Below are 27453 nucleotides of genomic sequence, written 5' to 3'. Positions count from 1 at the left end.
AGCAGAGATGTCTTCCCTTTGTCCAGGCCTTCAGACCTGTAATATGTATGTCTTTTTCCTAGCGTCAGCCTGACCTCAGGGTTTCTCTGCTGAATACACTCACAAAGCTCTCCGTATTGGCTCAAGATATCATTACTATGAATCTGGAGTAACTTCCAACAGGCCCTCTTGCCCCCCGGGGACTGAAATCTGGGGTTATTAGATTTAGATGAAGGACCCAAGAGAAATGAGTTCAGATAAGATGACCAGCACTGTTTGGTGGTGTTCAGATACAATGGTGATCCTTGGAACTGACTAGAAAGATAAAAACTGATGCGAAGGCAGGTGAGAAATTTAGTTAATGTTGCATGCTGGCACTGAAGGGACTCTAGCCATCCTGAGCATGGCAACACGGCTCTGGCAGGCCTCGTCCTTCTCTCTGAGTCCTCCTGCCTTGCTAAAAACCATTAGATGACATTCCTAAGGCAAGTCCCTAGGTCTGTTCCCTTATTTGGCCAATCTCTGCTGCCGAGGCTGATTATCAAGGTCCAGCTATCAAAGTATTGAAGTCCAGCAATCCGAAGCCCCCTTTGGCTCACCTAATTAACATGCCCAATAAAATTGAATACCTCATCGTAACACTGGGTCTCCCACTTTACCTTTGTAACCTGTCATTTGCTTATGGGCCACATCTGTCTCCACTCTATCCAGAGGCAGTTCTTTTATCCTGCCCACGCCCCAGGACAAACACTCCTTCCTCATCTCTCCTGTTCTCTTCCCCTTCTTCCTCACTCTCTATCTTCTGTCTCTGGTCTCCTATTCCCTGCCCTCTGTCCCTCTAGGGCAAATAAATCTCCTTTGACCCCAAGGTGGTCTTGGGGTTCCTGAGCCGGCTTTTCCCTACAGACACTAAGATTTTCTTTGAAAGTAGGACCAAGTGAGAAAGGGGTTCATGGTCCACGCTCAGGGAGGGAGGGCAGGGCAAATCAAGCTCTGCAAAACTATGCAGCAAAGAAGTTTTGTGTCTTCTCAGTAGATGTAAAGGGAGGAACTGAATCCAAGTGTAGGATGGTTGTCTGTAGTCCTGAGGGCATGTACTGGTTCAGCCTGTACCACTACAACTGCCTGCTAGAAAACGGTTATCATGAAATGTAGCATACGCTTACAGTGAGGATGACTTAAAAAAACCCTTGATCCTTCAGATAAGGTTCGGAGCATGTGACAAGGGTGCAATTATGTGGCTTCCGGGCTTGCTTCTGTATCTATGGAGAGCATTGACTGAGCACAGCCCTGTGTCCCCTTTAGCTTGAACACCATCTTGTCCCCCCTTAGCTATCATTCAAGTCAGATACCATCACCAGACCGAAGGTGAAATGCAAAATGAAACTGAAGGGCCCAGGAATATAGAAACATAAAATTACAAGCTTAAGAGGTAAAAACTGACAGTCATCAGCTCCAAAGGTTAACTGCTAACAACGGCTCTCTGCTTTACAGCCAGCTCCTCTGTCAACAGCCAGGGGTTAACTGTTAACCTCCTTGCCCCTTAGAGTCCACAACTGCCTGGACCAAACTTAACTTTTAATAGTTGTTTCTATGTGACTTCTAACATGTATCCCATGCCTGATGTTTCTATGTGACTCCTAGAATGCACCCCATGCCTGATAATATAAAAGGGGGCCGGTACTTGCCTCCATTGCCACAGTCTCAGAATTCCAACACTGACTGTGGTCTCAGCTAGCTGATAAGCCTTTGTGTCCCATGGTGTTTTATTTATTTTTTAATTTTTCTGGAGTAAAGTTTGCTTCTGGTTTAATAAACTTTGGTGGTCTGTTCCCCATTATTGCGAGGCTTCGGACCCAACAAAACCAATGCCATGGCCCTCATTTGATGTCTGAGGTAATGTGAAACAGGATTTGGAGTTCAGCACCACCAGCCTGATGGGCTCTGCTCATCTAAATGCATGTTTCAGAGAACTAGCTACTCTTCCAAAGGGAACTAACTTCTAGAAGGAGCACTAATACACAGAAGAAAACTGGCAAGACTGGAAGATGGGAAAACTATAGAGAATGCACTAACTATGTATTCAAGTTCATTGTGAGAGCAAGAAGTATCTTTGACTCAAGTCAGGTTCACTTTCAATGCAGCTAATAACTTATCCCAAATGATCTTTCAATAGTGATATAAGAAGATCACATACCTTGTTGAACTGGAGAAAATAGTAAGGATCGTCTTCTATTATGAGGAAATCATATTTCCTTGCAAGCTAAAAGGTTAAAACAATATATTTATTTCTTAAGAGCTGTCTGAAATGAAAATGGTTGAAATCACAGTTCTTTGTTCTCATTCATCCACTCATGAACTGCTGAGTTCCTGATATCCTAGACATTGAGGTTAGAGATGAATGAGTTGCTAAAGGCTCTCTTTCTCATGCAAGACAGAATGTGCATAAGCCAGTTGGGTGGTGAATAAGAATTAGATAGAGGTCACATCTGAGGGAGAGTGATAGGATAGTGTGCTGGCTAGTCTTATGTCAACTTGACACAAGCTAGAGTTATCTGAAAGGAGGGACTCTCAATTGAGAAAATGCCTCCACGAGATCCAGGTGTAAGGCATTTTCTTTATTAGTTATTGATGGGGGAGGACCCAGTCCATTGTGGGTGGTTCCATCCCTGGGCTGGTGGTCCTGGGTTCTTTAAGAAAACAGGCTGAGTAAGCCATGTGGATCAAGTCAGTAAGCAGCATCCCTCCATGGCCTCTGCATCAGCTCCTGCCTTCAGGTTCCTGCTCTGCTTGAGTTCCTGTCCTGACTTCCTTTTGATGAAGAACTGTGATATGGAAGCATAAGCCAAATAAACCCTTTCCTCTACAAATTGCTTTGGTCATGGTGTTTCATCACAGCAAAGAGTAACCCCAACTAAGACAGAAAATTACTCTGGTCAAACCTCTGGGGAGTTCTTCCTGACAAGGTAACATTAGAACTCAAGATGATCAGAATAAATTAGTTATGCAAATTTAAGGAAGAGGATTCTATACTGAGGGGTGGAGTAAACAAAAACTTGGGGTGATTAAAAGACAGAAGAGGACAGTATGGCTTTGGTATATGGGGTGCAGCTGAGGTGTAGAGAGAAAGAGAGATTGAGAACCGAGTAATGCTATCACACAGCTTTACTAACTTGTAACAAAATTATTTAACTTTTAGAATTTCGAAAGCCACAGGCCAACTTTTCATTTACCATACAGCAGGGGCTGGGACTGGTTGCCATGCAAACAGTGACCAGTTAGACACTTTGAATCAAATGCACCAGGGTGAGTGATGATGTCCTGCTGCCATACAGTGTGGACAGACAGTGGCTTCGGAAGTGGCGGTAGGATTAGCGGTGGAGAAAAGGGACCAACTTAGAGGATCTTGGTGGCGGAGTCCACAGGATGAATTGGATACAAGAAGGGAGAAGAGAGAGAAAAAGAGAAATGAGGTAATTGTTTATGGACATTATTAATGAGGCTGGAGAGCATGAAGGGGCTGGTAGTACATGAGAGGTTTAGGGTTGGGGCTCGGGAAAAGCTAGGAGTTCTCTTTGGGCCAGGTTATGCTTGGTCATCAACAGAGATATCACAATGATACACAAGTTGGAGTTCAGGGAAGAGATGGAGCTGAGCGAGAGGGAAATCACCTTATGCAAAATGAAATTCATAACCATGGAACTGTATAATGCTATCATAGAGGAATATGTAGATAGTACAGCTCAGGAGAGATCCCAGGGGAGATAAAATAGAATATAAATATCAAAGCAATGTCTTGAACCTTTGTTTTTTTTTTTTTCCAGGTAAAAGGCACTGGTTGAAATCCGGCTGGGATTCCACTGCACACAATTAGGTTCTGTTAAATGTAGTTAAATGGGCCTTAACATTTATTTTTAAGGCAATTTGTAGGGAAAGGTTAGGAACTCAGGTAGAACAGCAAGACTTCACAGAAGGCTTTTTATCTTATTTTTTTTCAGATTTTTGTACAGCTCTGTATATGCTTGATATTAAAAAATGGCAAAAATACAAGGCAGCATAGATACCTACAGAGATTTTAGAAACAAGATCCCCCTATCATTTTTCAAAAAATTCTTTGTAGCCCGGAATGACAATGAGTAGCAAATAGATCCAGTGAGTCTAAAATACAGGGCAAACACAAACATCCAGTAATGAAAACTAAATGTGTTCTCATAACAGGTGGTCAAGAATGCCATTTTTCATGTACTAAAATGCCAGTTAAGTATAAGTAAATTCAGAAACAAAAGATGTGGCAATTTTTGTGTATCACTTTAGTAGGAATCTCGGCATAGATGGAGTCCCTTTTATTAAAAGCTATCTTCCCTGAAAACAAGGGGATTATAAGAAGAGCAACTTGAAGACTCTCCCCAAAGATAAACAAGAAGCTGGAACACATCCTTGTCACCCTCTTGTAAATACCTCATAGATTTCCTTCTTGCGGTCAACTGTCAACGAGTAGCCTGTAGGGTTGTTGCCATTTGGGACGGTATAGAGAAATTTTGGAGTCTTTTTCATAGGATCTTTGGAATCTTCTGGTTTCCACTGGGAAAGTATTCTTTTGAGATCCTTTGGAATAATCCCATGCTCATCACTGGGGACATTAATAATGTTGCCACCCAAAGGTTTCATCTGCGGAGGACAAGAGAAAGCCTAAGAATGCAGCATGACTGCTAAATGCAAGCATCATTTTCTTTTTAAAAACCTGACAAGAACAGCACTGTCCATGCCCTTAGATATGTAAACTGTACTCAGCTCCAAGCTCCAGAGGGTTGAGCTGTATAATGTAATCCTATCGTTCCTCTGAGGCTAGCAACAGCTCCTGTCTATTCCCATGGGAAGGCTTGCATGTCACAGTCTCATCTGTATTATGCTTGGTCATGGGTGTCTTATTCTGGTTCACAAAAGGTGATCAGCAATCAATGTGCTCTTTTTTCCTAAGCAGAAACTTTAAAACACCAGCTCTCGGTTGTCTATGTGTTTTTCCATTTGCTCCAAGACTGGCAACCTGCCAAACCGCGGGTGCTTCTGTGAGGTTGGGGCTTGGAGGGAAGATGCCAGGGAGTGAGATGCAGTAGCCTTGGGCTGGGTGTGCAGTATGAGAGAAATACAGCTTGATAGCTAGCTGCCAGTGCTTGAGACGTGCCTCCTCTGACAGAATTATCTTACAAGAGATAGAACATGTTCATCAGTACCTAGGGGTGATTATGGGCAACATCATATGCATTCTGCAATGCTGTGACAAAGTATCCAGACAAAACTGCTCAAGGAAGGAAAGATTTATATAGGCTTATGGCTTCCAAGATTTCAGTCCTGGAGACCAGGAGAGCATATAGCTCACATCATGGTCAGGAAAAGAGAGAGAGGGTGAGGGGAAGGGGTAGAGGTAAGGAGTAGGGGGAGAGAGGGGAAGAGGTACACACACACACACACACACACACACACACACACACACACACAGAGAGAGAGAGAGAGAGAGAGAGAGAGAGAGAGAGAGAGAGAGAGAGAGAGAGAATTCTCAGCTTAATCAGGCTGACAACCAACACTAGCCATTATGTCTCTCTAGGCAGATTGGTAAGACTGATGATTAGGAAGTTCTTATTATAAGTAAAAAGAGTTTCCTTCACAGATGCAGAGACCCACAGTCAGACATTATGTGGAGAGAGAGTCTAAATTGGAGGTTTCCATCAAATCCTTCCCCTCAGAGCTCAGTAAAGACTGTGGAAGAGGAGGTAGAAAAATGGTAAGAGTCAGAGGGAGTGGAGGATACCAGGAGAACAAGGCGCTCTGAACCAACTAAGCAAGGCACATTGTAACACAAATTGCTAAACAGTCTTATTAATAAAAAAAAAAAAAACAGAAAAAAACAAAAAACAAAAAAACCTGGAGCCAGACATTGGGGTGAAAGCTGAAAGATCAGAGGAATAGAATAAGCCAGCCACAAGTTTTTATCGATAGGAAATCCTCAGCCCAAGAGAGCCACTTCCTGTATACTCATGCCTTACATTCCTTTCTGTGCCCTGCCATCTTACTTCCTCTCTCCACTCAGCTACATCACTTCCTCTTTTCACCCAGCTCTACCACTTCCTGTCGGTCTGTACAGACCCCCAGACCTCTACGGTTAACTAGTGCTAGGATTAAAGACACGTGCCACCACTTCTGGCACTGTTCCCAGTGTGGCCTTGAACTCACAGAGATCCAGATGAATCTCTGCCTTCTGAATGCTAAGATCAAAGGCGGTGTGTGCCACCACTGCCTTGTCTCTATGTCTAATCTAGTGGCTGGCGCTGTCCTCTAATCCCCAGATAAGTGTACTAGGGTATACAACATATTGGGGTACACAATCTAGCACCACAGCACATGTGAGGTCAGAGACTGAGGCAGCAAGCACAGGACCTGCATGGGTCTATATCGGTTCTTCTGAGTAAGTGTTATAGCTACTAGCTTCGTATTTTTATGGGATTCCTGACTGCAGACAGTGAATCTTTGACTCTTGTGCCTGCTCTTGGCACTCTTTTCTGTTGAGTTCCTGTGTTCAACTTCGACAGGAAAGTTTTTTGCCTCATTTTATTATGCATTATTTCATCATGTTTGATTATCTCTTAGAATTCTTTTCTAATGAGAGACAGAGGGTGGATTTGTAGGAGAGGGGAGATGGGAAGAAACTGGGAAGAGAAGAGGGAGGGGAAACTATAATCAAGATATATTGGATGAGAAAAGAATCTATTTTCAGTTTTCAGTTCTACCACCCTAACAGCATGGACAAGTAGATTTCATTATTCCACATGATGAGGATAATTCCTGTGCTTCTTTGAGGGGGAAAACTGCCACAGTTCCCAGAACCATTCCTTATATCACTGGACAGTTTTAAATTCTCCGTTAGTTCCAGTTGCACTTCCCTGCTGGTGCTCCAGTTTGTAGACCTGGCCATCCTAAAATGGATGCCCTGAACCAACCTCAGCGGTGAGGCAGATCCTCCCCTCTTCCTGCATGTTGCAGCCTCACGACCTTAACACTGGAGCAGAAACTCCCAATTGTACCCTATTTGTTTACAGTTATAGTAAACTGACATGTAACACGGCTGTACTTAGGCACTTGGCAATGAAAAAGCAGGTTGTTGTAAATTAAGTCACATTTGATGTAAAACATTAAAAAATTGGACATGGTTTCTATACAGTGTAATTTCAGGACATACTGCTTTCCGTTTTAAAGAAGAAATGGGGGCACACTCAGTATGTCTCATACACCTTTTAGGAGCCTCTGGGTCACAGATGAAGATGTTAATTATAATTTGTAGTGGACAGATACTGTATTTTGTTTGTTTATATCCTCATATTGGTGTGAATTCAAGGAAAAACAGTACAAAATCCAATCTGGTTTGGAAATGCAAGTGCACTTTACAGAATATATCATTTCAAATATGAAGGTATATCATACACATACAAATAGGAAGGTAACATCTCTCTTTTGTACAATACAGTATTTGAAGTCATTAAGTCCCACAAAGCACAGACGACTTCACAGCACACTCACTCATACATAACCACAGACACTTTTGTCTGAAACTCAACCACAGCTTAAGTTAACAATATGATTCAAAACCACCCAGGTCAAATTCAATATACTTAGTCAAAATAATTACATTTACTTAAACTTTCTTTTTAAACTAAAACTTTTACCTACCCCTCAACCCCCCTTTGCCTTCCCCATGACTCCTATCCTGGATGTTTCAAAACATACCATGGTGTTGTAGATATAACTGTTTTTCCTGTAACACTAATTGATCATTTCTGCTTGGTGCCAAGGAATTGGAACACACTTTCCTCTGACTCCTTGAACTTATGGCCATATGGTGGTAGTAGTTCATTGCTGTTGAGAGTAAATAACTAAAAATATTCACAGGATTCCAGAAAACTTCACTGAAACCAAAGTCTCTAAAAGCAAATTAATACAGAATGCCTTTTCTCTTGGTCTACTTTCCTGTGTGTGTGTGTGTGTGTGTGTGTGTGTGTGTGTGTGTGTGTATGTATGTATGTGTATATATGTGTGTGTATGGGTGTGTATGTATGTATATGTATGTGTGTGTGTGTGTGTATGTATGTATGTATGTGTATATATGTGTGTGTATGGGTGTGTATGTATGTATATGTATGTGTGTGTGTGTGTGTGTGTGTGTGTGTGTGTGTGTTGCATGCATAGACCCAAGGTTGATGTTGGGAAATCATCCTCTATTGATCTTCCACTTTGTTCATTAAGTCAGGCTCTCTCCATTCAATCCAGAATCCCGACACATAGCTAGTTAGGTAGCCAGCTGGCTCTGGGGATTCCCAGGCTTTGCCTTCTGAGTCTGGAATTATAGATAGATCTCACTCCCACCAGAATTTATTTGGATTCTGGGCATCTGAACTCTTATCCTCTCCTTGCATGAGCCAACATTTTAATCCCTGAAATGCCTCCCCAGTCCCCTAAACTGCCTTTTTAAAAACACACCATTATCTTTTTTAGAACAGCAGCTTTGACCTTAGTGTTTTGATGTTAATATGATTAATAACATATCACACACTCAGAATTCAAGTGTCACACACAATCAAGCATCACGTTAAAATGTAATGACAGTGACTTTACTGTGAGAGACAGGTTGGGGACCAAATGGCTGCTCAGATGGTCATAAACCACACAAGTTTGAAACACGTGACACTATTAAGCTTGGTTGCAAAGGAAGAACTCTTCTCTTAAAAAGGTCTTTGAGGTGACAGATGTTCTAAAGGGCTGGAAGAGACTTGCTGTTTTGTGAAAATATGTACTTACAGCAAAAAGGGTTCCTGTAAACAAAGGTTCGTTTACGAGGACAGTGTCTCCAGGATTGATGAGCATTTCAAACACCTGACAAAAGAAGCGTAGGTTAGCGAGGAAAGAATCGCTCCCATTCTGAGAACATCGTGCTCACAGGATCTAGTGGGGGAGTTGGAAACTTTCCTGTAAGGGCTAGGCAATAACTGCTCTGTGAGCCACAGTGTTTCCGTTGCAGCTGCTCAGCTCTGCCTCTATAGCGAGAGAGCAGTCACAGGCAATGTGTAGTAACTGAGAGCATCTGAGTGCCAATAAAACTTTATTTACCAACTTAGCTAATGGTCTGGGTTTTGCTATCCAGCAGTTTGTTGACCCCTGCTGCAGGGTGAAATGAAAAAGAACATAACTGGTTTGTCTCCTAAAATCCATCTGTCCCTTTTATTGCTTTTTGGAAAATGTGTTAGATATCGACTATGAATCAGGCCAGGGAAGAGGACTGGAGATAAAAATCCTTGGCAAACTGACCAGGTTCCTACTCTCATGAGGTTGCTGATCCCTCTGGGAGGGCTAGACACTGATTAGATTTAATTATCTCAATAGAGAGGCCAAATCTGTGTGGACCTCTCATTGCAGGACGCTGACACTCAGAGAACTTAGGTAAGACTTCATCGAGGAGGTGATGTCCTGGTGTATGTAGGAACCAAGGGCAATCGGTACCTTTTGGTAAACCATAAACTGGGAGGCTTCTGGGACTTGAGGTGAAGTGTGAAGAGGGTGAAGAGAGAGAGTAGGTGGGTGTGGGCAAGAAGAGACTACCCCACGTAATCATTCAGGCCACAGGAGGTGATTAAGGACTTTAGAAGGGAAAGAGGAGCCACGTTATCAGACATGCAGTTTAGGAAGATTCTTCTAACTACAGTATAAAATAGTAAGAGAAGAGGGAGAAGCAGGTGGAAGTCTGGAGGACTGTTTGGGAAGTTATTGATACGGTCCCAAGGGTAGACACAGGTAGTCTGAGCTAGAGAGGAAGCACTGTAGGGAAGGCCTGAGAGGCACTGAGGAAATAAAAAGCAATGGAGATGCTTATGGACTATAAGGGACTAAGGAGGAAGAGCTGAAGAATTTTAGTGTCAATCACTTAAACACAGGGCCAAAAAGTAGCCCGCATCTGATTGAGAGGAGTCATTCAGTTTAGTTTTTTGTTTTTTTCCTTAAACATCCTGTTGTAGTAGTGGGTAGACAAACGGACAAAGCATTTGGAAAGCGCATGGGAATGGTGGGCATGTGCTTCATCACCTGGGTATGAGCAAAGGTACTCAGATGCAGCATGCAGATATACTCAAGGACTGAGCTGTGACTCCAGAGCTAAGCCAAGGAGGATAATGCAAAGGAGGCCACACAAGTCTGATGGAGGAGAGCCACAGGCTGAGAGAGGTGGCATGACAAAAAAGGATGGAGTGGTCAGTGCTGTTCAACAGTATTTAGCAGTTAAGTGTGACAAGGTTCGGTGGTGTGGACTGTGTGAAGACTCCTGAGGTCCTTTGCTGCAGGCAGAAATGTTTCCAGTCCAAATGTGTGGGTCTATCATGACTCAGTCATACACAAGCCACAGAACAATCCCTCCCTACCTTATGCTGTATTACACAGTCCCTGCCTCAAGTCTTTCTTCCTGTCAGTTTAATAGCCTATATATTGCAATAAAAATAGGGCCATTTCCAACCGAGCCTGAGGGTTTAGCTTTTGTTCTCTGATGTGGCCTGGTGCTTCGTTTATCTTTTTCTTGCTGAGCTTTGGACAGCTTATAGAAAGCATACTCCTCCCCAACGTTCCTAATGGACCAGGCCTTCCCAAGACATCCCGTCACCAAGCAAACCAGCTCAATGACTGACGTGAGCCTTGATGGAAAAGGAAAGGAACAGCTTATCATGTACATTTCCCACGGTTAGGGGGCCTACAGACACCACATGTCCCAACTGAAAGGGGAGATGTTCTTCACCTCTGGCACTGATTAGAGAATGGAGATTAGAAGGGGGAGGAAGTCCCATAGGCTCACCCCTAACAGAAGAGCTAGTGGCAGTTGGCAGCTGCCGGGGACAGAGGATCATCCTTCTGGCACATGTGGCCGCTGGTAGGTGGCCCCCGCTCCAGTGGCTGGTGCCACACCCACACATATATAGAAAGCGTTAACTGGACTTAGCCAGTTATTAAAAAAAAAAAAGGAAGAGACTGTGAATTTGGGAGGAAGACATGTTTGTGGGTTCAAGAGACTTGGAGGGAGGAAATATGGGGTAGAAATGATCATAATCATTGTATTCATTTATAAAATTCTCAGAATACATTAAGAAATAAAATAGCTTTAAGAGAAATTAAAAAAAAAAAATCTATTCTTAACCTATCCCGGTAGAAACGAGGTTAATTTGCTTTAAAAAAAAAAAAAAAAAGGATTCAAATACAAGGACAGACCAGCAACCAGGGGACACATGGGACAAATATTGTTGCTATGGTCTCCATAATAAGGCCACTTATACTAACTTCCTGTTTTGATATGACTGGAATTGTAACAGATAATGAAGAAACACCTTTCTGTCTCTTTCCACAAGGAAAGGTCACAATATGCTTGAAAGTCATTTCTTTGAGAGAATTCCTAAGTGTTTCTTAGGAATGTTTCTCCTCCGGCAAAAATCTACACAGTAGCTGATTCTTTTTCTTTTTCTAAACACAAAAAGAACAGGTTATTTTGGTTTCTAATATCAATTGATCAACCCAAAGCACTTGTGCCTGGCTTTTATGTACCATCAGTCTTCCCCCATCCTGTCTTTTGACTTTGAATTTCCTGTTTATTATCCTAGATGAAGAGAAAAAGGCTTCCTAGTAGCCCACAAAACATGATCCCCTTATAGTGTGTGGGAGATGACCACATTTAGGAGTGTGCTTGATTCTATACAAAACCTTCCTTCTCTTCCATTCTTACCTTACAGAGACCATCCTGGCAGCCAGATGTGATGCAGAGATCCATCTGTCCTTGATTGGGTGGGTAGTGGACCGTCGGGGGATTATGCAATTTTATTTGAAACTGTTTCAGCCAGGACAGAAGTTCTGGAATTCTAAGACATACAGTGCATTTTAAAATTTATGGTCATGCCGGGCGGTGGTGGCGCACACCTTTAATCCCAGCACTCGGGAGGCAGAGCCAGGCTGATCTCTGTGAGTTCGAGGCCAGCCTGGTCTCCAAAGTGAGTTTCAGGAAAGATGCAAAGCTGCACAGAGAAACCTTGTCTCGAAAAACCAAAAAAAAAAAAAAAACATAAAAAAAAATTTATGGTCATAATAATCATAGAAAGAGTAGGCAGGGAAAACATAGTGACTTAATATCAAACTCATTGTACATTCAATTTAGAAACCCCTCAAATGCCTCTCAGCAGTTTCAATATCCTCCCTTGAAAAATGAGGCAATAGAGTGAGACATTAAGAGACTCATATAAATTCAATCAGCCAGAAATTCACATAAAGCCAGTCCTTAAATCCACAAGCCAAGCTTGAATCTACATCCTACTTACGCCAAAGCCTGAAGGCTTGCTTTCCCCAGGACATTCATTACATAGTAGAATTGTTGTTCTACAGGAAGGTTACTATAAGCTTACCCAATTCATGTGCACATTAATAGCCCAGAAAACCAGGTAGGCTGCCCACAGACCTTCTCAGCTCTCTCTGTTCCCCCAGACTCAATCCCTCAGTCTCTTCCCTAGTCCTTCAACAGAACACCAGCTGCAGCCCCCCTTCCCCTCAGCCCACATCTTCTGTGGACCCCACAGACCATTCCTTCCTGGCTTCCCTTCCCCCACTCCTCACTGCATCCCAGCCTCCAGCACCAGCAGCCATTCCTTGTGAACACACCAGCTGAGCGGGCCAGTAAAACAGGCAATACACAGCCATCACACTCTCTAAAAATCCAGAGAGGAAACAGAAACCACAGAACAAAACACCTACCCAATAAAGATAAACCCAGAAATCAGCACCTATACCTATAATCACCCCAAACCCAGATGCCAAGATGCTAGCATAAGAACACAACCAGTAATAGCCAGGGCAATACATCTGCACTAGAGCCCAGCTATCCTACCACAGTAAGCCATGAATATTTCCTCATAGCTGAAGCAAAAGAAAAAGGCCTTAAAACCAATTATATGAAGATGATAGAGTTCCTGAAGGAGGAGATGAATACATCCCTTACAGAAATCTAGGAAATCACAAACAATTGGAGGAAATGAATGAATCTTCTAAAGTAATTCAAGAAGAAACAAACAAACAGTGGAAGGAAATGAATAAAACTGTTCCACACCTGAAAATGAAAATAGGAGCAATAAAAAAAAATAACAACAATAACCACAAAACCCCAACACAAACTGAGGGAATTCTAGAAATGAAAATTTTAAGAATTAGAACATGAACTACAGAGGCAAGCTTCACTAACAGAACGCAAGAGATGGAAGAGAGGATCTTAGACACTGAAGATATGATAGAAATAATGTACATATTGGTCAAAAAATGTTAAATCTAAAAAACAAAAACAAAAACAACAAAACCTAACACAAAGCATCCAGGAAATTTGAAACACTATGAAAAGATCAAACATGGCTGGGTGATGGTGGCACAATCTTTTAATCCTAACACCTGGAAGGAACTCTGTGAGTTCAAGGCCAGCCTGGTCTACAGAGCTGGTTCCAGGACAGTCAGAACTATACAAAGATACCCTGTCTAGAAAAACCACCCACCAAAAGGAAGGAAGAAAGAAAGAAAGAGGGAAAGAAAGAAAGGAAGGAAGAAGGAAAGAAAGAAAGAAAGGAAGAAAGAAAGAAAGAATAACAGGAATAGAGTAAGGAGAAGAAAGGCAGCTCAAAGACCTCAAAATATTTTTCACAAAATCATAGAAGAAAAATTTCCTAACCTAATGAAGGAGATGCCTACAAAGGTTCAAGAAGCATACAAAACACCAAATTGATTGGACCAGAATAGAAAGTCCCCTTGCCACATAATAATCAAACCAATAAACATACAGAACAAAGAAAGCTGCAAGGGAAAAAGACTAAGAAATATTTAAAAGTAGAGCTATTAGAAATACACCTGACTTTTCAATGGAGAGTAAAAGTCAGAAAGCCCTGGACAGATGTGCAGCAGATTCTAAGAGACCACAGATGCCAGACCAGACTACTATACCCAGCAAAACTTTCAATCACCATAGAAGGAAAAAGATATGCCATGATAAAGTCAAATTTAAACAATATCTATCTACAAATTCAGCCCTTACAGAAGGTTCTAGAAGGAAAACTCCAACCTAAGGAGGTTAACTACACCCATGAAAACACAGGAAATAAATAATCTCACACCAGCAAAACCCAAAGACCCAAACACACACACACACACACACACACACACACACACACACACACACACACACACACACCACCTCCTTCACCACCACTACCAACAATAAAAGCATCAAGAAAAAAAAGACAGGAATAAACAAGAATTGGTCTTTGATATCTCTTAATATCAACGGTCTCAATTGCCCAATAAAAAGACACAGACTAAAAAATGGATGTGAAGACAGGTGCACATATACACACATACACACACACCACCTCCAACAATAAAAGCATCAAGAAAAAAAATACAGGAATCAACAATAATTGGTCTTTGATATCTCTCAATATCAGTGTTCTCAATTGCCCAATAAAAAGACACAGACTAACAGAATGGATATGAAAACATGATCCATCTTTCTGCTGTATCCAAGAAACACACCTCAACATCAAGGATAGACATTACCTCAAGGCAAAGGATTGGAAAAAGATATACTAAGAAGCAAGCTGGCATCACCATTTTATATCTAACAAAATAGACTTCAAACCAAAACTAGTCAAAAGAGATAGGGAAGGACACTACATACTTATCCAAGGAAAAATTCAACCAAATGACATTTCAATTCTTAACATCTATGCCCCCAATACAAAGGCACTCAAGTATCTAACAGATGAATAAACCAAATGAATCTAACAGATATTTACAGTACATTTCACCAAAACACCAAAGAATATATCTTCTTCTCAGCATCTCATGGAACCTCCAAAACTAACCACATTCTAGAACACAAAGCAAGTCCGAACAGATACAAAAAATTGAAATGGTTCCCTGAATCCTATCAGACCACCAGGGAAAACCTGGATTTCAGTAAAAGAAACAACAGAAATCATATAAACTCATGGAAACTGAACAACTCTCCATTGAATGAGAAATGGGTCGAGACAGAAATAAAGGCATAAATAAAAGACTTTCTAGAATTCAATGAAATGAATACACAGCATACCCAAACTTACGGGACAATGAAAGTCATGCTAAGAGGAAAGTTCATAGCATTAAGTATCTACACAGCAAAATTGGAGAGATCTCATTCTAGCGACTTAGTAGCATACCTGAAAACTCTAGAACAAAAAGAAGTAAAGCACACCCAAGATGAAAAAAAAATCAAACTGAGGGCTCAAATCAACAAAATAGAAACAGAGAACTGCTGTGGGGTGCAGAAATATGAAGTAGGAATTTGGCTGGCTATGACAAAGCTCTACCTGGAAGAAGCCAAGAGCCTTTCCAGAGGATAAAGCCAAGACTTAAGGAGTCTTGGTGATACTGGCTTTTGAATATTAGCTGTTTCTTGCTATGAATTTCATGTGTGCTATTACAGCTTTCCCATTTGATTCTAAGAACTTCTAACAGTGTGATTTATCACTCATTGGGCACAGTTTTTCCCTATACAATTAAGGTGTTTGGATAACTTCCCCCAACTGTGTTGACAACAGTCACACCAGCAAGACTTCCTTTTTCCAGGCTTTTGTTTCCCCTTTCTAGCATTAGAATCAGATAATCTGCCTTCTGCAATTATCTCCTTTAGCAAGTATCCAGGGCCATGGCCATCTAAGGACAAAAGCATTTTATCTGAGATACCTCTCAAACATCCAAGGACAAACTGCAGATAGATAAGCATCCTGGCCACCTACTAGCCTCCTGAAATAAGGTAAATATCCATAATGAGACAACTGCCAAGGCCAGGTGGGTGTTACGTACAAAGCCTTGTTTCTTGTGCAAATTAAGCTTAAATCCTCCTTTTTTCCCAAAGCCCTAGTGGTAGCTCTAGACTTCCCTTTTAACAACTAACTCAGAACAAAAGGGCTTTTACATACCAGGTACATCAAGCTGTGACACAGGCTGCCTAGCTACTCCTGCCCTGCCAGAAAATGGAACAGCCGAGATTAGGCTGAGAGAGACATGGTTCCAAAGGAAAATAAGGCAGTTTTATATTCACCTTTGACTTAGCAAATTATAGGCTCTTAACATTTTAACCAACCACTTCCAAGAATATAGTTTGAATACATAAATTCCCTTTTTTAGATCAATCAACTGAATTTAGCCCTCAGTTGATTCTATGACCCATTAGTCACTTCCCTTGTGGGTTGTAAATGATGGCTGACAATGACTGCTCTTTGTGTGGATCTTATTGCCTCTCTGTTTGACCCTAAAAGAATTCAAGCTGTGTGACCTTGCTTTGGCCAGAGCATTGCTGATTGCATGGGTATATTACTGTAAACCTCAGTGCCCTGAGAGAACTGGATTGGAGAAATAGGAAGAAGAATTAAGATGAGGAAGAATTACAACAGGAAGAATGACATGGGAAAGAACCAAGATGGGAAGAACTAGATGGGGAAGAAGAACTAGATGGGGTAGAATTAAGATGGAAAGAACTAAAGAGGGAGAATTAAGAGCAGAAAAATGTAGAGAGAATCAGGCAAAATGGGAGCTAAGTATGAGAGCAGAAAAGAAGCTGTGTGGAGAAAGAACTGACTGAGAAGAATGAAGTGAATGGACTAACGAGTTTTGTATATATAGATTTGAGAATCCCTCAGATTAATTAATTTGTCACTGGTAGCATTTCTTCTGGAACTCTGGGAAAAGACTATAGAGGGGCCGGACCCCAATATTCTTTGTTACCTGGCACCTTTGAACAGTACCCTTAGAATAAGAAGAGAAATCATCCAAGTACATCCAGGGAGAGAGGTGTCACTTGGTGGAGGCTGTCCAGATAGAGATCCAGCTTCCTGGGAGGATGGAAAGGTGACTTCCAGTCTTCAGTTACAAGTGGACCTCACCTAAGGGTGTTGCAGACCCCGGGGATCCCGTACCTCAGTGAGTAGCTTGAATATGAATAACCCTTTCCCCCTCTCCCCTAAGAATATTTCTCGCACCGTGGGTCAGAATGAGTCTAAAGAGAAACAGCTTTTGATAGAAGTTACAGAACACAGGTTAGAGATGAGAGGCATTTCAGTCAGCTCCAGTCAGTTTACAGACTTAGATGAGGAAGCAGTAGACTATCTCAATCCCAAAAGGACCCCTGAAAAACATAAAGAAAGATTAAGGGGACCCCTGAAAGACAATGACCTTGTGGAATGGATTCACCTGCAGGCTATAATGGGCAGCAGAGATTCTAACCCCCTCCCTTCTAGGGAGAAACCTGCTGTTAGTTCATTGGGGGGGTCTTACAAAGAGATAACACAATATTATCTATCACACTATGAGACCTCCTGAGAACGTGAACTAGAGCCAATGAAGCTTGCTATGTTATCCAGAGCTTTCTGAGGTGGCAGATCCTGCTACAGTTATTTATTTATCTATTATTTATTTATTTATTTATTTATTTATTTATTTATTTATTTATTAATTATTTATTTACTTTGCTAAGACTCACTGGAAACTAAAGGGTGAACTTTCACTTTAAGACTTTGAACCTGCCCTCCAACTTGGAGCTTGCTCCCCGCAGCCCTCATTTAAATAATAAAACAAGCCTCCTCGCCCCTCCGCCCATTTAAAAACTAATGGCAATTCCCAACATTCATAAGTGATTTCTTTAGCTCTTTCCCTATCGCTGAATTAAAAAGTGTCTCTTTCTGCCTTTCTCTTTCCGGGTTGACTGTTACTATGAAGTTCTTGATTATTTACAAAAATCTTGGCCAAGTCCAGGAATTTCCAGTTAACTCGTTCAGAACCAGATCTATGAGAGGGGGATGACCCTCCCATGATCTGTAAATTCCTACAGGTTTCTTGAACCCCAAAGACATTTGAGGACTGAGAAATCCTGCTCAAATGAACGTCTACTTCTCTTCTGAACATCTGCCTTCTTTTACTCTCTGAGCCTAACGGCTTGCCAGGCCAGTAATTAATCTCCTTACATCTCCTCTATGTCTCAGCTTTCACCTGGGACTGCATCTCCACCCCTCCACCTCCCCCTGCCATTCCCAACAACTGGCTGGCCTGATACAGACAGGCTGATTATAGCTTAAAAATAAGTCTTTCCCCCTTTTCATTCTTATGACAATTATTTTGGGCTCTTTACTGTGCTTATCTTATGTCATGATACACCATAAAGTATTTATTAAATTGTCATTCTCCTTATATACTATATTTCTGATTAAGAACTCTTTGTTTCTATATTAAGCTCAGGAATGCTCAGGTGGTCTGATGGAGAAAATCATGGCACATTCTGTCTGTATGTCATCCCCTCCATACCTGTCACTCTGTGGGGGAGAGTTGTACTGTAATAAACGGGTGTATTATTAATCTCTGCTAGGGACTAGTATCAGCTCAAATGCTGCAGATGGGGTTTTAACCCTCCCAAGGCAGAATTAAGCCCGTTATTCCAGAAATGTAAATGACAGACATGGCCTAGGGTGTCAGGATTTATCCTCGGGGCCACTGTTCTCCTCACTGATGACCCCATTATATGGAAGTCTGATGCTCCTATCTGGGTTGAACAGTGGCCCTTGAGTGCTGAGAAAATTGAAGCTGCTACCTGACTGATGGAGAAGCAACTTATAAGGGCATATAGAGCCCTCCACCAGCCCTTGGAAAACTCCAGTATTTGTTATTAAGAAAAAAATCAGGCAAATGGAGGCCGTTACAAGATCTTAGAAAGTTAAATGAAACCATGGAGCTGATGAGAACTTTACAGCCTGGCTTGCTATTTCTTATGGCCATCCCTAGAAATCAAAATATAATTGTCATAGATTTACAAGATTTCTCCTTTACCATACCTCTTCATTCTAAAGATTGTCGGCATTTTGCTTTTGGCCTACCTTCTCCAAATTTTCAGAGACCCTATCAGAGATATCAATGGAAAACTTTACCTCAAGGAAGCAAAACCAGCCCAACCTTATGTTAAAAGTTTATGGATGCAGCGTTTTTGCAAGTTCGTAAAATATATTCTGATGGTTATCTTGTTCATTCTAGGGATAATATATTGATTTCTCATGCTGACAGATTCTTTTTGTAAGAGGCATTACAGTTTCTGGTCCAACAATTGATTTTATATGAGCTTCAAGTGGCCCTGAGAAAAACCCAAATTCAGCCTCTTTTCTCATGTTTAGGATGTGTTATTCACACAGATTTTGTTTCTCTGTGTTTCCTTTTCAATTGAGAATGGACCGTTTTAAAAACTTTAAATGATTTTTAAAGGTTGTTTGATGTACCTATTTGGATATACCCACAGTTGTATTCCAACCTCTGTTTGATGTTCCTCATTGGTGACCTTAATCCAAGATCACCACGAAAAGTATATACCTTAGGCTAAGGCCTCCTTGGCTCTATTGGAGGAGGGACTTAATTTGAAAGACTCCTTCATGTAGATGACAGCAAACCATGGAGTCTGGTTATTCTGCCTGCTGAGTACACACCCAGAGCCTGCTTGTGGCGAGGAGGGTCTCTGTGATGGCTACATTTACCTGTAACTCAACAAAACAAAACAAAACAAAAAACAAAAAAACCAAACAGACAACTATTTACATTATCACTATACACATTTACACTTTTTAACAAACTTATATTGACTGCTTTATAAACCTTAGCAAACATCTAGAAGAGATCTCGTAACTAAACCATTTACATTTTCTTCCAACAAGACAGAGAGTACGCAAATTGTGAGTCACCACAGTTAAAATTGTAGGTGAGCTCAAAACTGCTGCATTTTTGAAGTACAGAGGAGTTCACAGTCAGCTCTGATATCATCCTGAAAGTTTTCCTGACAGTTTGAAGTCAGAGCATCATTGTTAGTGGCTCTAGAGTCTTTTTATCCAGCTTCCTAGACCCTGGAATTCAGTGAGTGCCATTGCTAGGGGGCTGGAACACTTGCTGCTAGGGGGCTGGAACACTTGCTGCTAGGGGGCTGGAACACTTGCTGCTAGGGGGCTGGAACACTTGCTGCTAGGGGGCCGGAACACTTGGGATATTGCAGCTCCCCTGAGTGCCACAATTTGCTGAAACTCAGGCTTTCCAGAGCACTCAGGTACAGCAGCATTTTAGGTTAGTTTTCCCTGAGAAGTCTTGCCTCAGGGCGAGAATGGTTGCCATAGTAACTGAGACTCTTTTCTGTTCAGCTGGTAAGGACTCAAAACTGTTTCTTAAAGGGGCCACACATTAATTTGCTACTAGAAGCAGTGTGCCTCCGGGTTCCGTTTCATTCCAGCTTTTCTGGAGGAATGTCAGCAGCTACGGTATCATCAGAGCTGACATTTCTCTGTTCCACACATTGTACCAAACGCAGGCAGCCAGCAAGCTTCATTTGGTGACTAAGGGTAAAATTCTCCCTTAATTTTTTGAAGCTGCGTCTTAAAATTGCCATGAGCTCTTTTAATGATGCCAATGTTTCTCTCTTACATCTCAAGCACAACTCAAGTTTCTTATTTGCCCATAAGTTTTTCTTTTCTACACCCAAAGCAACTTCCCGGTACTTGAACCACTTTTCCTTGCTTTCTAAAAGGTTTTTAAAGTGGCTTGTTGGACAAATGGCATTAGCATTTTAAAGTCAAGATCAAGCTTTGACTCTTTTGCCACGAGAGGTTTTCATCTTCCCTAAGCTCTCATTAGGACATCTGTGTTACTGTTTGACAGAGGTACCTCCCTAATCAGACTTTCCATCGGGCACTGTCTCTGGAGCTTGTCGCACCGGTCCTCCCACGTGCAATGGGACCCGGCACTTGGTGCCAGAAGCAAAAACCCTTCAGGGCTTCGCTCCCCCACCTCGTCAGGTCAGTGGATAAAAATATAAGAGTACTTTGAAATAAGAGCTTTTTTGGAGAGATCTTCCCCTCCCGCCGGCAGGCTTGCTCCCCAGATAGATACTCTTTGTCCTGCCTTGTCTCCTCCCACTAGATGCAGTGTCTGATGCCTCAGCCGCAGCTCAGCCCTCTGCTAACTGCTTTCCGTCCTGGGGATAGAGGCTTGCCTCCCGGTTTCTGCCTCGTTTGTACGTCCAAACGCAACCTCAGCATTTCCTGCGGCCACTGCAGCTACTGCCCGCTCTTTTCACGGCAGGGAGGGTTTCAAAGCCTCCACTGCTTTCTCCACACCAGCAGCCTTTCCCCGGTCCTGCACCACCTCTGCGGTGGTTCTGCCCTGGGAGATGCTGCCTGGCGACCACAGGGACGCTGGTGTTGGCCCTGGAACACACTCAAACTCTGAGGTGCTTGCTCTCTGGACCGCCGCTAGTTGCTTCCCGAATGCTTGTTAGAAAAGGAGATACAACCTAACAGGGTTTTCAATGCTCCTGGGCATCCCCCTGCCAGGGCAATTATGGGCGGCTTTCCCATTCTGATCGACATTCCCTCCAGCTGAGTCTAATTTTACCCTTATGGAAAGAAGACGAGATCTAAAGAGCTTTCGGGTTTTGTGTAAGAGAAATTAGTAGTTTTTTTTCAAGTCCTTCAGTTCCTCCCTTGTCTCATCCCAAGACTTTCTGTTCCTTCAATTCGGCTTCATGGCCAAGAGGGGAACGGACCCTGATTGAACGGTGTTTTCATACGTGGGCCATGCCAGCGGGCCAGAGGGTTTTGTCTCGCCTGCATCCACCTCAGGAAAACTCTTCCCTGCCCCTCAGGACTCCAATCTCAGCTGTCCCCAGGCCACAAGCTTCCACAGGAATCTTTTTCTGCCCATTTTTCTCATAGTATTTTTGCACGACTCCCATTCTTCTCCAGGAGTCTGCGTTCAGAGTCCCAAGAACACAGCTCCTCTGTCTTGTTGCTTTTCTACTTTACACTAAATTATTTCCTACACTATAGTCCTATATTCTACCTTACCCTAAATTTTTTCCTATACTATATTCTTATACTTAACCCCATGTTTTTTCCTAATTTTAACAGATAGAAATTAAGAGAGAGAGAGAGAGAGAGAGAGAGAGAGAGAGAGAGAGAGAGAGAGAGAGAGAGAGAGAGAGAGTTAGACAGAGAGATACTCACCGCAGCCTAACTTCTCACTTGGGCTTTTCTTTCAACTGCTTTGCTTCATCTATATACAATTTTCCTCCCGAAAACAGACTACTGTCACCTTTACTTTTAGTTCATTCATTTAATTCAGTGCCCCCAATCTCCTTTCACTAAGTCCCTAGTCAAGTCCCTAGTTCTGGAGCCATCTGTGGGAGGCCAGCTCCCACTTTTTCCTAGGGTACTCTTGAGAAGAGAGGGATAAGAAATACTTAGATAGAAAGATAGTGTGGAGAAGAGACAGACAGAAACACAGGATAGCTTTTGGGGGGCTTGGATCCATATCCACCTGCCCTTTCTGTTTCTTCAAAAGGGCTTTTTATAGGAATGCCAAGGGGCAGGGCAAAAGACCTCCCGCTAGCAAGGCCAAGTGCAGATCCTTCCAAACACCTGGTAACCACACATGTGTAGCTAAAGTATTACACATTCACAGCATGCAGACCACCATCACACATCACTCATGTGGTCAAGCCATCCCTTAATGCAGCCCTGCTGGGTAAAGCAAGCTCAGATCTTACTAGGAAACCTCTGTGGGCCCCCACAGGGACCTCAAGAAACTGAAAAGCTTCTGTAAGGTAAAGGACATCGTCAAATGGATAAAGTGGCAGCCTACAGTATGGGAAAAGATTTTACCAACTCCACATGCAATAGAAGACTAATATCCAAAATATATAAAGAACTCAAGAAACTAGATATCAAGAAACCAAATAATACAATTAAAAATGAGGCACAGATCTAAACAGAGAATTTTTGATAGAATGATCTAAAATAGATGAGAAACATTTAAAGAAATGTTCAGTGTCCTTAGCCATCAGGGAAATATAAATTAAAACAACTTTGAGATTCCATCTTACACCTGTCAGAATGGCTAAGATCCATAACACAAGTGACAGCTCAAGGATGTGGAGCAAGGGGAACACTCCTCCATTGCTGATGGGAGTGCAAACTAGTACAGCCACTATGGAAAATCAATATGGAGTCTCCTCAGAAAATTGGGAATCCATCTGCTTCAAGACCCAGTTATCTCACTCTTGGGCACACACCCAAAGGGTGCTCCATCCTATCAGGACACTTGCTCAACCATGTTCATTGCTGCTCTATTCATAATAGCCAGAAACTACAAACAACCTAGATGTCCCTCAACAGAAGAATGGATAAAGAAATTGTAGTACATTCACATAATGGAGTATTACTCAGCTGAGAAAAAAAAAGGAAATTCACAAATTCACAGGTAAATGGAAGGAACTAGAAAAAAAAATCATGTTGAGTGAGGTAGCCCAGACCCAGAAAGACAAATATGGCATTTAGGTATTTATTCACTTGTAAGTGAATATTAGCAGTTAAATCAATTATAAACAAGCTACAGTCCATAGACCCACAGGGTTTTAGGCAAAGAGGAATGGTCTGGGAGGCTATATGGATCTCCCTGGGAAGAGGAAATCCAGTAGATTTTGTGAGTGGACTGGAGTGGGTGGGGTGGGCTTGGGAGGGAGAAGGTGGGGGGATGGGATGGAGGGGAAGAGATGGCTGGAATTGTGGGGCATTTTGGGGGGTGGTGTGAAATCCTAGGGCAGTGGGAGCTTCCTGTAATCTATGAAGGTGATCCTAATGAGGACTCATATCAATGGGGGACATGGAGTCTCAACGGGCCATCTCTTGTAGCCAGGCAAGGCTTCTTCTCATAGAGGGACTAGGGAGTAGGTTGCATTCAATTGAGTTGTTCACCCAAGGGGTCTTGTGGAAATCCCAAAACTACCCAGGCTGATGCTAAGACAAAGGGTTTTGCTCTCTGCAAACTGACTGCGGGGTGGGGGGCCCACTGCTGAGGACAACACCCACACAACTCACTGAACATGGAAAAGTGGAGCTGGTGCCCACATGGAGCCTTCCTTCACACCTATGCTCTAGTCTCTTTGGTGCTGAAAGGTACTCTGTGGGCCAACCTAGCCACAAAACATTTGACCGACAATCTGTCCTGCCTGCAAGATGTGCTAGGCCAAAGGTAGCACAGAACTTGTGGGAGTAGCCAACCAATGTCTGATTTGACTTATGGCCCACTCCATGAGAAGGAACCCATACCCAACACTCCTTGGGTAACCAAGAATTGGAGACTAGATAGCCCAAAGACCTAGGGTACAACCAAACAGGACTGGTAAAGCAAACAAACAAACAAACAAATGACTGAAAAAAAAACCCCAAACAACAACAAACAAAAAAACCAAACCAAGCAACCAAACAAAAAAACCAATGAAATGATTCCTAATGATATTCTGCTATACTCATAGGTTAGTGCCTTGTCCAGTCATCATCAGAGAGGCTTCCTCCAGCAGCAGAAGGGAACCGATGCAGAGACCCACAGCCAGACATTATGCAGAGAGTTTAAATTGGAGTTCTCCATCAAACACCTCCCCTAAGAGCTCAGGGAATCCTGTGAGAGAGGAGGTGGAAAGATTGGAAGAGTCAGAGAGAATGGCCCTCTGAATCAACTAAGCAAGGCACATATGAGCTCGTCAAGACTGAAGCACCAAGCACAGGACCCACACAGGTCTGCACCAGGTCCTCTGCATATAGGCTATAGCTATTAGCTTAGTGTTTTTGTGGGACTCCTGATCATGAGAAAGAGTGGGTCTCTGACTCCTGTGCCTGCTCTTGGGACTCTTCCTGTTGGGTTGCTTGTGTCCAAACATCGATATGAAAGTTTTTGACTCATCTTCTACATTTTATTTTGTCACATTTGGTTGTTATTGCTTAGAATTCTTTTTTTTTTTTTTCCCTAAAGAGACAGAAGGGGAGTGGATTAGGAAGGGATTAGATGTGGGGAGGAACTGGGAGGAGTGAATGGAGGGGAAACTATAATCAGGATATATTGTACGACAAAAGAATCTATTTTCTTTCTTTTTGGTTTTTTCGAGACAGAGTTTCTCTATGTAGCTTTGCGCCTTTCCTGGAACTCACTTTGTAGACCAAGCTGGCCTCAAACTCACAGAGATCCACCTGCCTCTGCCTCCTGAGTGCTGGGATTAAAGGCGTGTGCCACCACCGCCCAGCAAAAGAATCTGTTTTCAATAAAAAAATAAAGCCCACATTTAATTCTTTAAAAAAAGAAACATCATTATTGTCCAAGGGCTGTTTTATCCATTTTCTCTCTTTTCCTACTACACTGCTTCACCTAGCATTCTGTTTAGTGTCATACTCTGTGGTGGGGAGCTGTTCTAGCTACGACCTTGAAGCTACCTAGTGAGGTAGCAGGTAACTGTTACACCTGCCTATGACCTTGAAGTACACGTCTCTGGGGAATGGCCACTCGGGAACCTTAAGACCTGGGATGCACGTAGGCGGCTCTCTCTCTTCATCTCCTTGTGGTATTGGATGCTGAGATCTTGGACCAGGCAAGTCAGTGTGGGACATAACTCAGCTGTCCCAGACCCTACGATTAATCTCCCATGGTAGTGAGTTAAGCCCAAATAAATTCCTTTGCTCATTAAATGGGCTCGGTGGAGTTCTCACATTAATACTCAGCTCAAATAGTACTTTCTTCTAGATTTTTTTTTTCCCCCTCTGGCTTCCCCAGTCATGGAAGGTCGAAAGCTAGTCACTGGAGAGTGTGAAGCATTTAGATTTCGCTTTCAGCATTTGAAAATTTCTCCTTCAAACTTTCTCAGCCATTGTACTCCCCATTAACAAGAAAGCCTCTTTACCAATGGGATAGGAAAATAAGCCAATAGAATTCTGTCATCTACTGAGAGCTTACCCATAGCTTGGAGAGTACTGGAGGGCTCTTTCGATCACATCTCCTTCAAATTGGACGGTGTTTCCATTCTCCACAGTGAAAGTAGCCTTCTTAAAAGGGAACATGCTTGGGTTTGGAGATCCAGGAGCCAGAGAGATGAGGGTTTTTGGTGCCCTGCTCATTATCTCAACTACAATAAACACGAAAAAGAAGAAAAAATAGGTCTACTGAAGCATTTTATAAACAGACAATTCCATATGCGTTATAGTCAACTATCATGTTTTACAACTTCTAGTGATAGAATGTTCTGTGGCCTGAATGTGGGTGTCTCTGACCAGTTCTTATATTAGAATCTAGTACTCAATGCGATATATTAAAGATGGGATTAGATCATGATAACTCTGCCCTCAGACATGGAATTGGTGTTCTTACGAAAGAGGCCGAGCTGCTGCAACAGGCATCATCATCATCTACCGGGAATTGCCCTCTCTGGGTACCTGATGTGGGACTTCCCAGCCTCCGGACCCGAGAGAGGAAGCTTCTCGCTGCTATTTCAGCTCCTCCAACACCCCAGCGGAAGTACTCACTGCCTTGCCTTGCCTCAGCCCAAGTCGCTAGTAAACAAAAGTTCTGTGTTCCTCCTTCCAGTAATGCTCACAGACTGTCTTCACACTTGAACGAATGGGTGCAACCTGGCGGTGACCGCCACAACAGTGCACCGTGCGGAGCTTCTGAGAAGAAAACTCCACTCCTGCAGACCAGGAGGAGGCTCTGGCTTTGGTTTTTACCTGTTCCTCGGATGGGGGAAGGCTTTCTGGCAAGGCTGGTTGCCGTGAGGAACCGTGAGTAATTCATGTCTCTGCTGGTCGCCCGGCACAGGACTAGGAAATCCGGTCACTTAGAGCGGCCTCCCAGCTCACGCAGGCAGCACTCCCTGGCTTCGGGGCTTCCTCCAGGGTCTGCCTGCGATCTAAATAGGCCCGGGCCAGGAAGCAGCAGTGACAAAGTCCATCTGCAGAGGGGATGGGCAACGTCGCGGACGCGGTAGCCTGCAGCAGGCCATGCCCTCTCCCACCCCGTGCCCCGGTCTATGGCAGCCGACCGCGGGGCGTGGCCCTACAGCAGGGCACCGGCCAAAATGGGCGTGTCAGGATGAGAAAGGCCAAGGCCCCGCCGTGATGCACAAACGCCACAGGGATTAGTTCCCGAATCCACACGAAAGCAGCGTGGACTCTTGACCTTGCAGCGTGGAGTCACGCGACACAGAGTCGCCCGCCCGCCGTTGAACAAGGTGTGGCCTGCCAGATCTTTGAAATGAGCCCCTGGAACCGGACCTGATCTCAGGATTCTGGTCCTTCCGTGCCATCTGGTGGTGGCTTTGTTCCATTGCAGCGGTTGCTGTAAGAGGAGCTCAGCCTGGTATCTCAGTAACAAGGCTGTGCTAAATTCTCCCTCCCTCCCCTCCCCTCCCTCCCTCCCTCCCTCCCTCCCTCCCTCCCTCCCTCCCTTCCTCCCTCCCCTCCCTCTCTCTCTCTCTCTCTCTCTCTCTCTCTCTCTCTCTCT

General features: G+C 43.1%; 1 protein-coding gene across 5 annotated transcripts in view; it reads right to left on the bottom strand.

Annotated features, from left to right (window-relative positions):
• Positions 1-27226, bottom strand: part of Aadat (aminoadipate aminotransferase) — a 38535-nt gene extending 11309 nt beyond the window's left edge. For 3 of the 5 annotated variants that reach the window (XR_008221472.1, XR_008221473.1, XM_052752329.1), the window contains exons 1-6: positions 26679-27221; positions 25912-26080; positions 11777-11909; positions 8824-8898; positions 4438-4647; positions 2177-2242 (exon numbers count right to left, since the gene is read on the bottom strand). Coding sequence is in view for 2 of the 5 variants with exons in the window: in XM_052752329.1 (XP_052608289.1) it covers positions 2177-2242; positions 4438-4647; positions 8824-8898; positions 11777-11909; positions 25912-26080; positions 26679-26745 (720 nt within the window). In the remaining 3 variants the exon portion in view is untranslated. Of the gene's footprint in view, positions 1-2176; positions 2243-4437; positions 4648-8823; positions 8899-11776; positions 11910-25911; positions 26081-26678 lie in introns of all 5 variants that reach the window. The other 2 variants (XR_008221471.1, XM_052752330.1) reach the window with 2 other exon arrangements.
• Between the last annotated feature and the right edge of the window lie 227 nt (positions 27227-27453).

Source organism: Peromyscus californicus, unplaced genomic scaffold, assembly GCF_007827085.1.
Source record: "Peromyscus californicus insignis strain IS unplaced genomic scaffold, ASM782708v3 Scaffold_23__1_contigs__length_62951481, whole genome shotgun sequence".
NCBI classification, from domain to species: domain Eukaryota; kingdom Metazoa; phylum Chordata; class Mammalia; order Rodentia; family Cricetidae; genus Peromyscus; species Peromyscus californicus.
The sequence above is the reverse complement of the archived record's forward strand: the minus strand, read 5'-3'. Positions and strand labels throughout refer to the sequence as shown.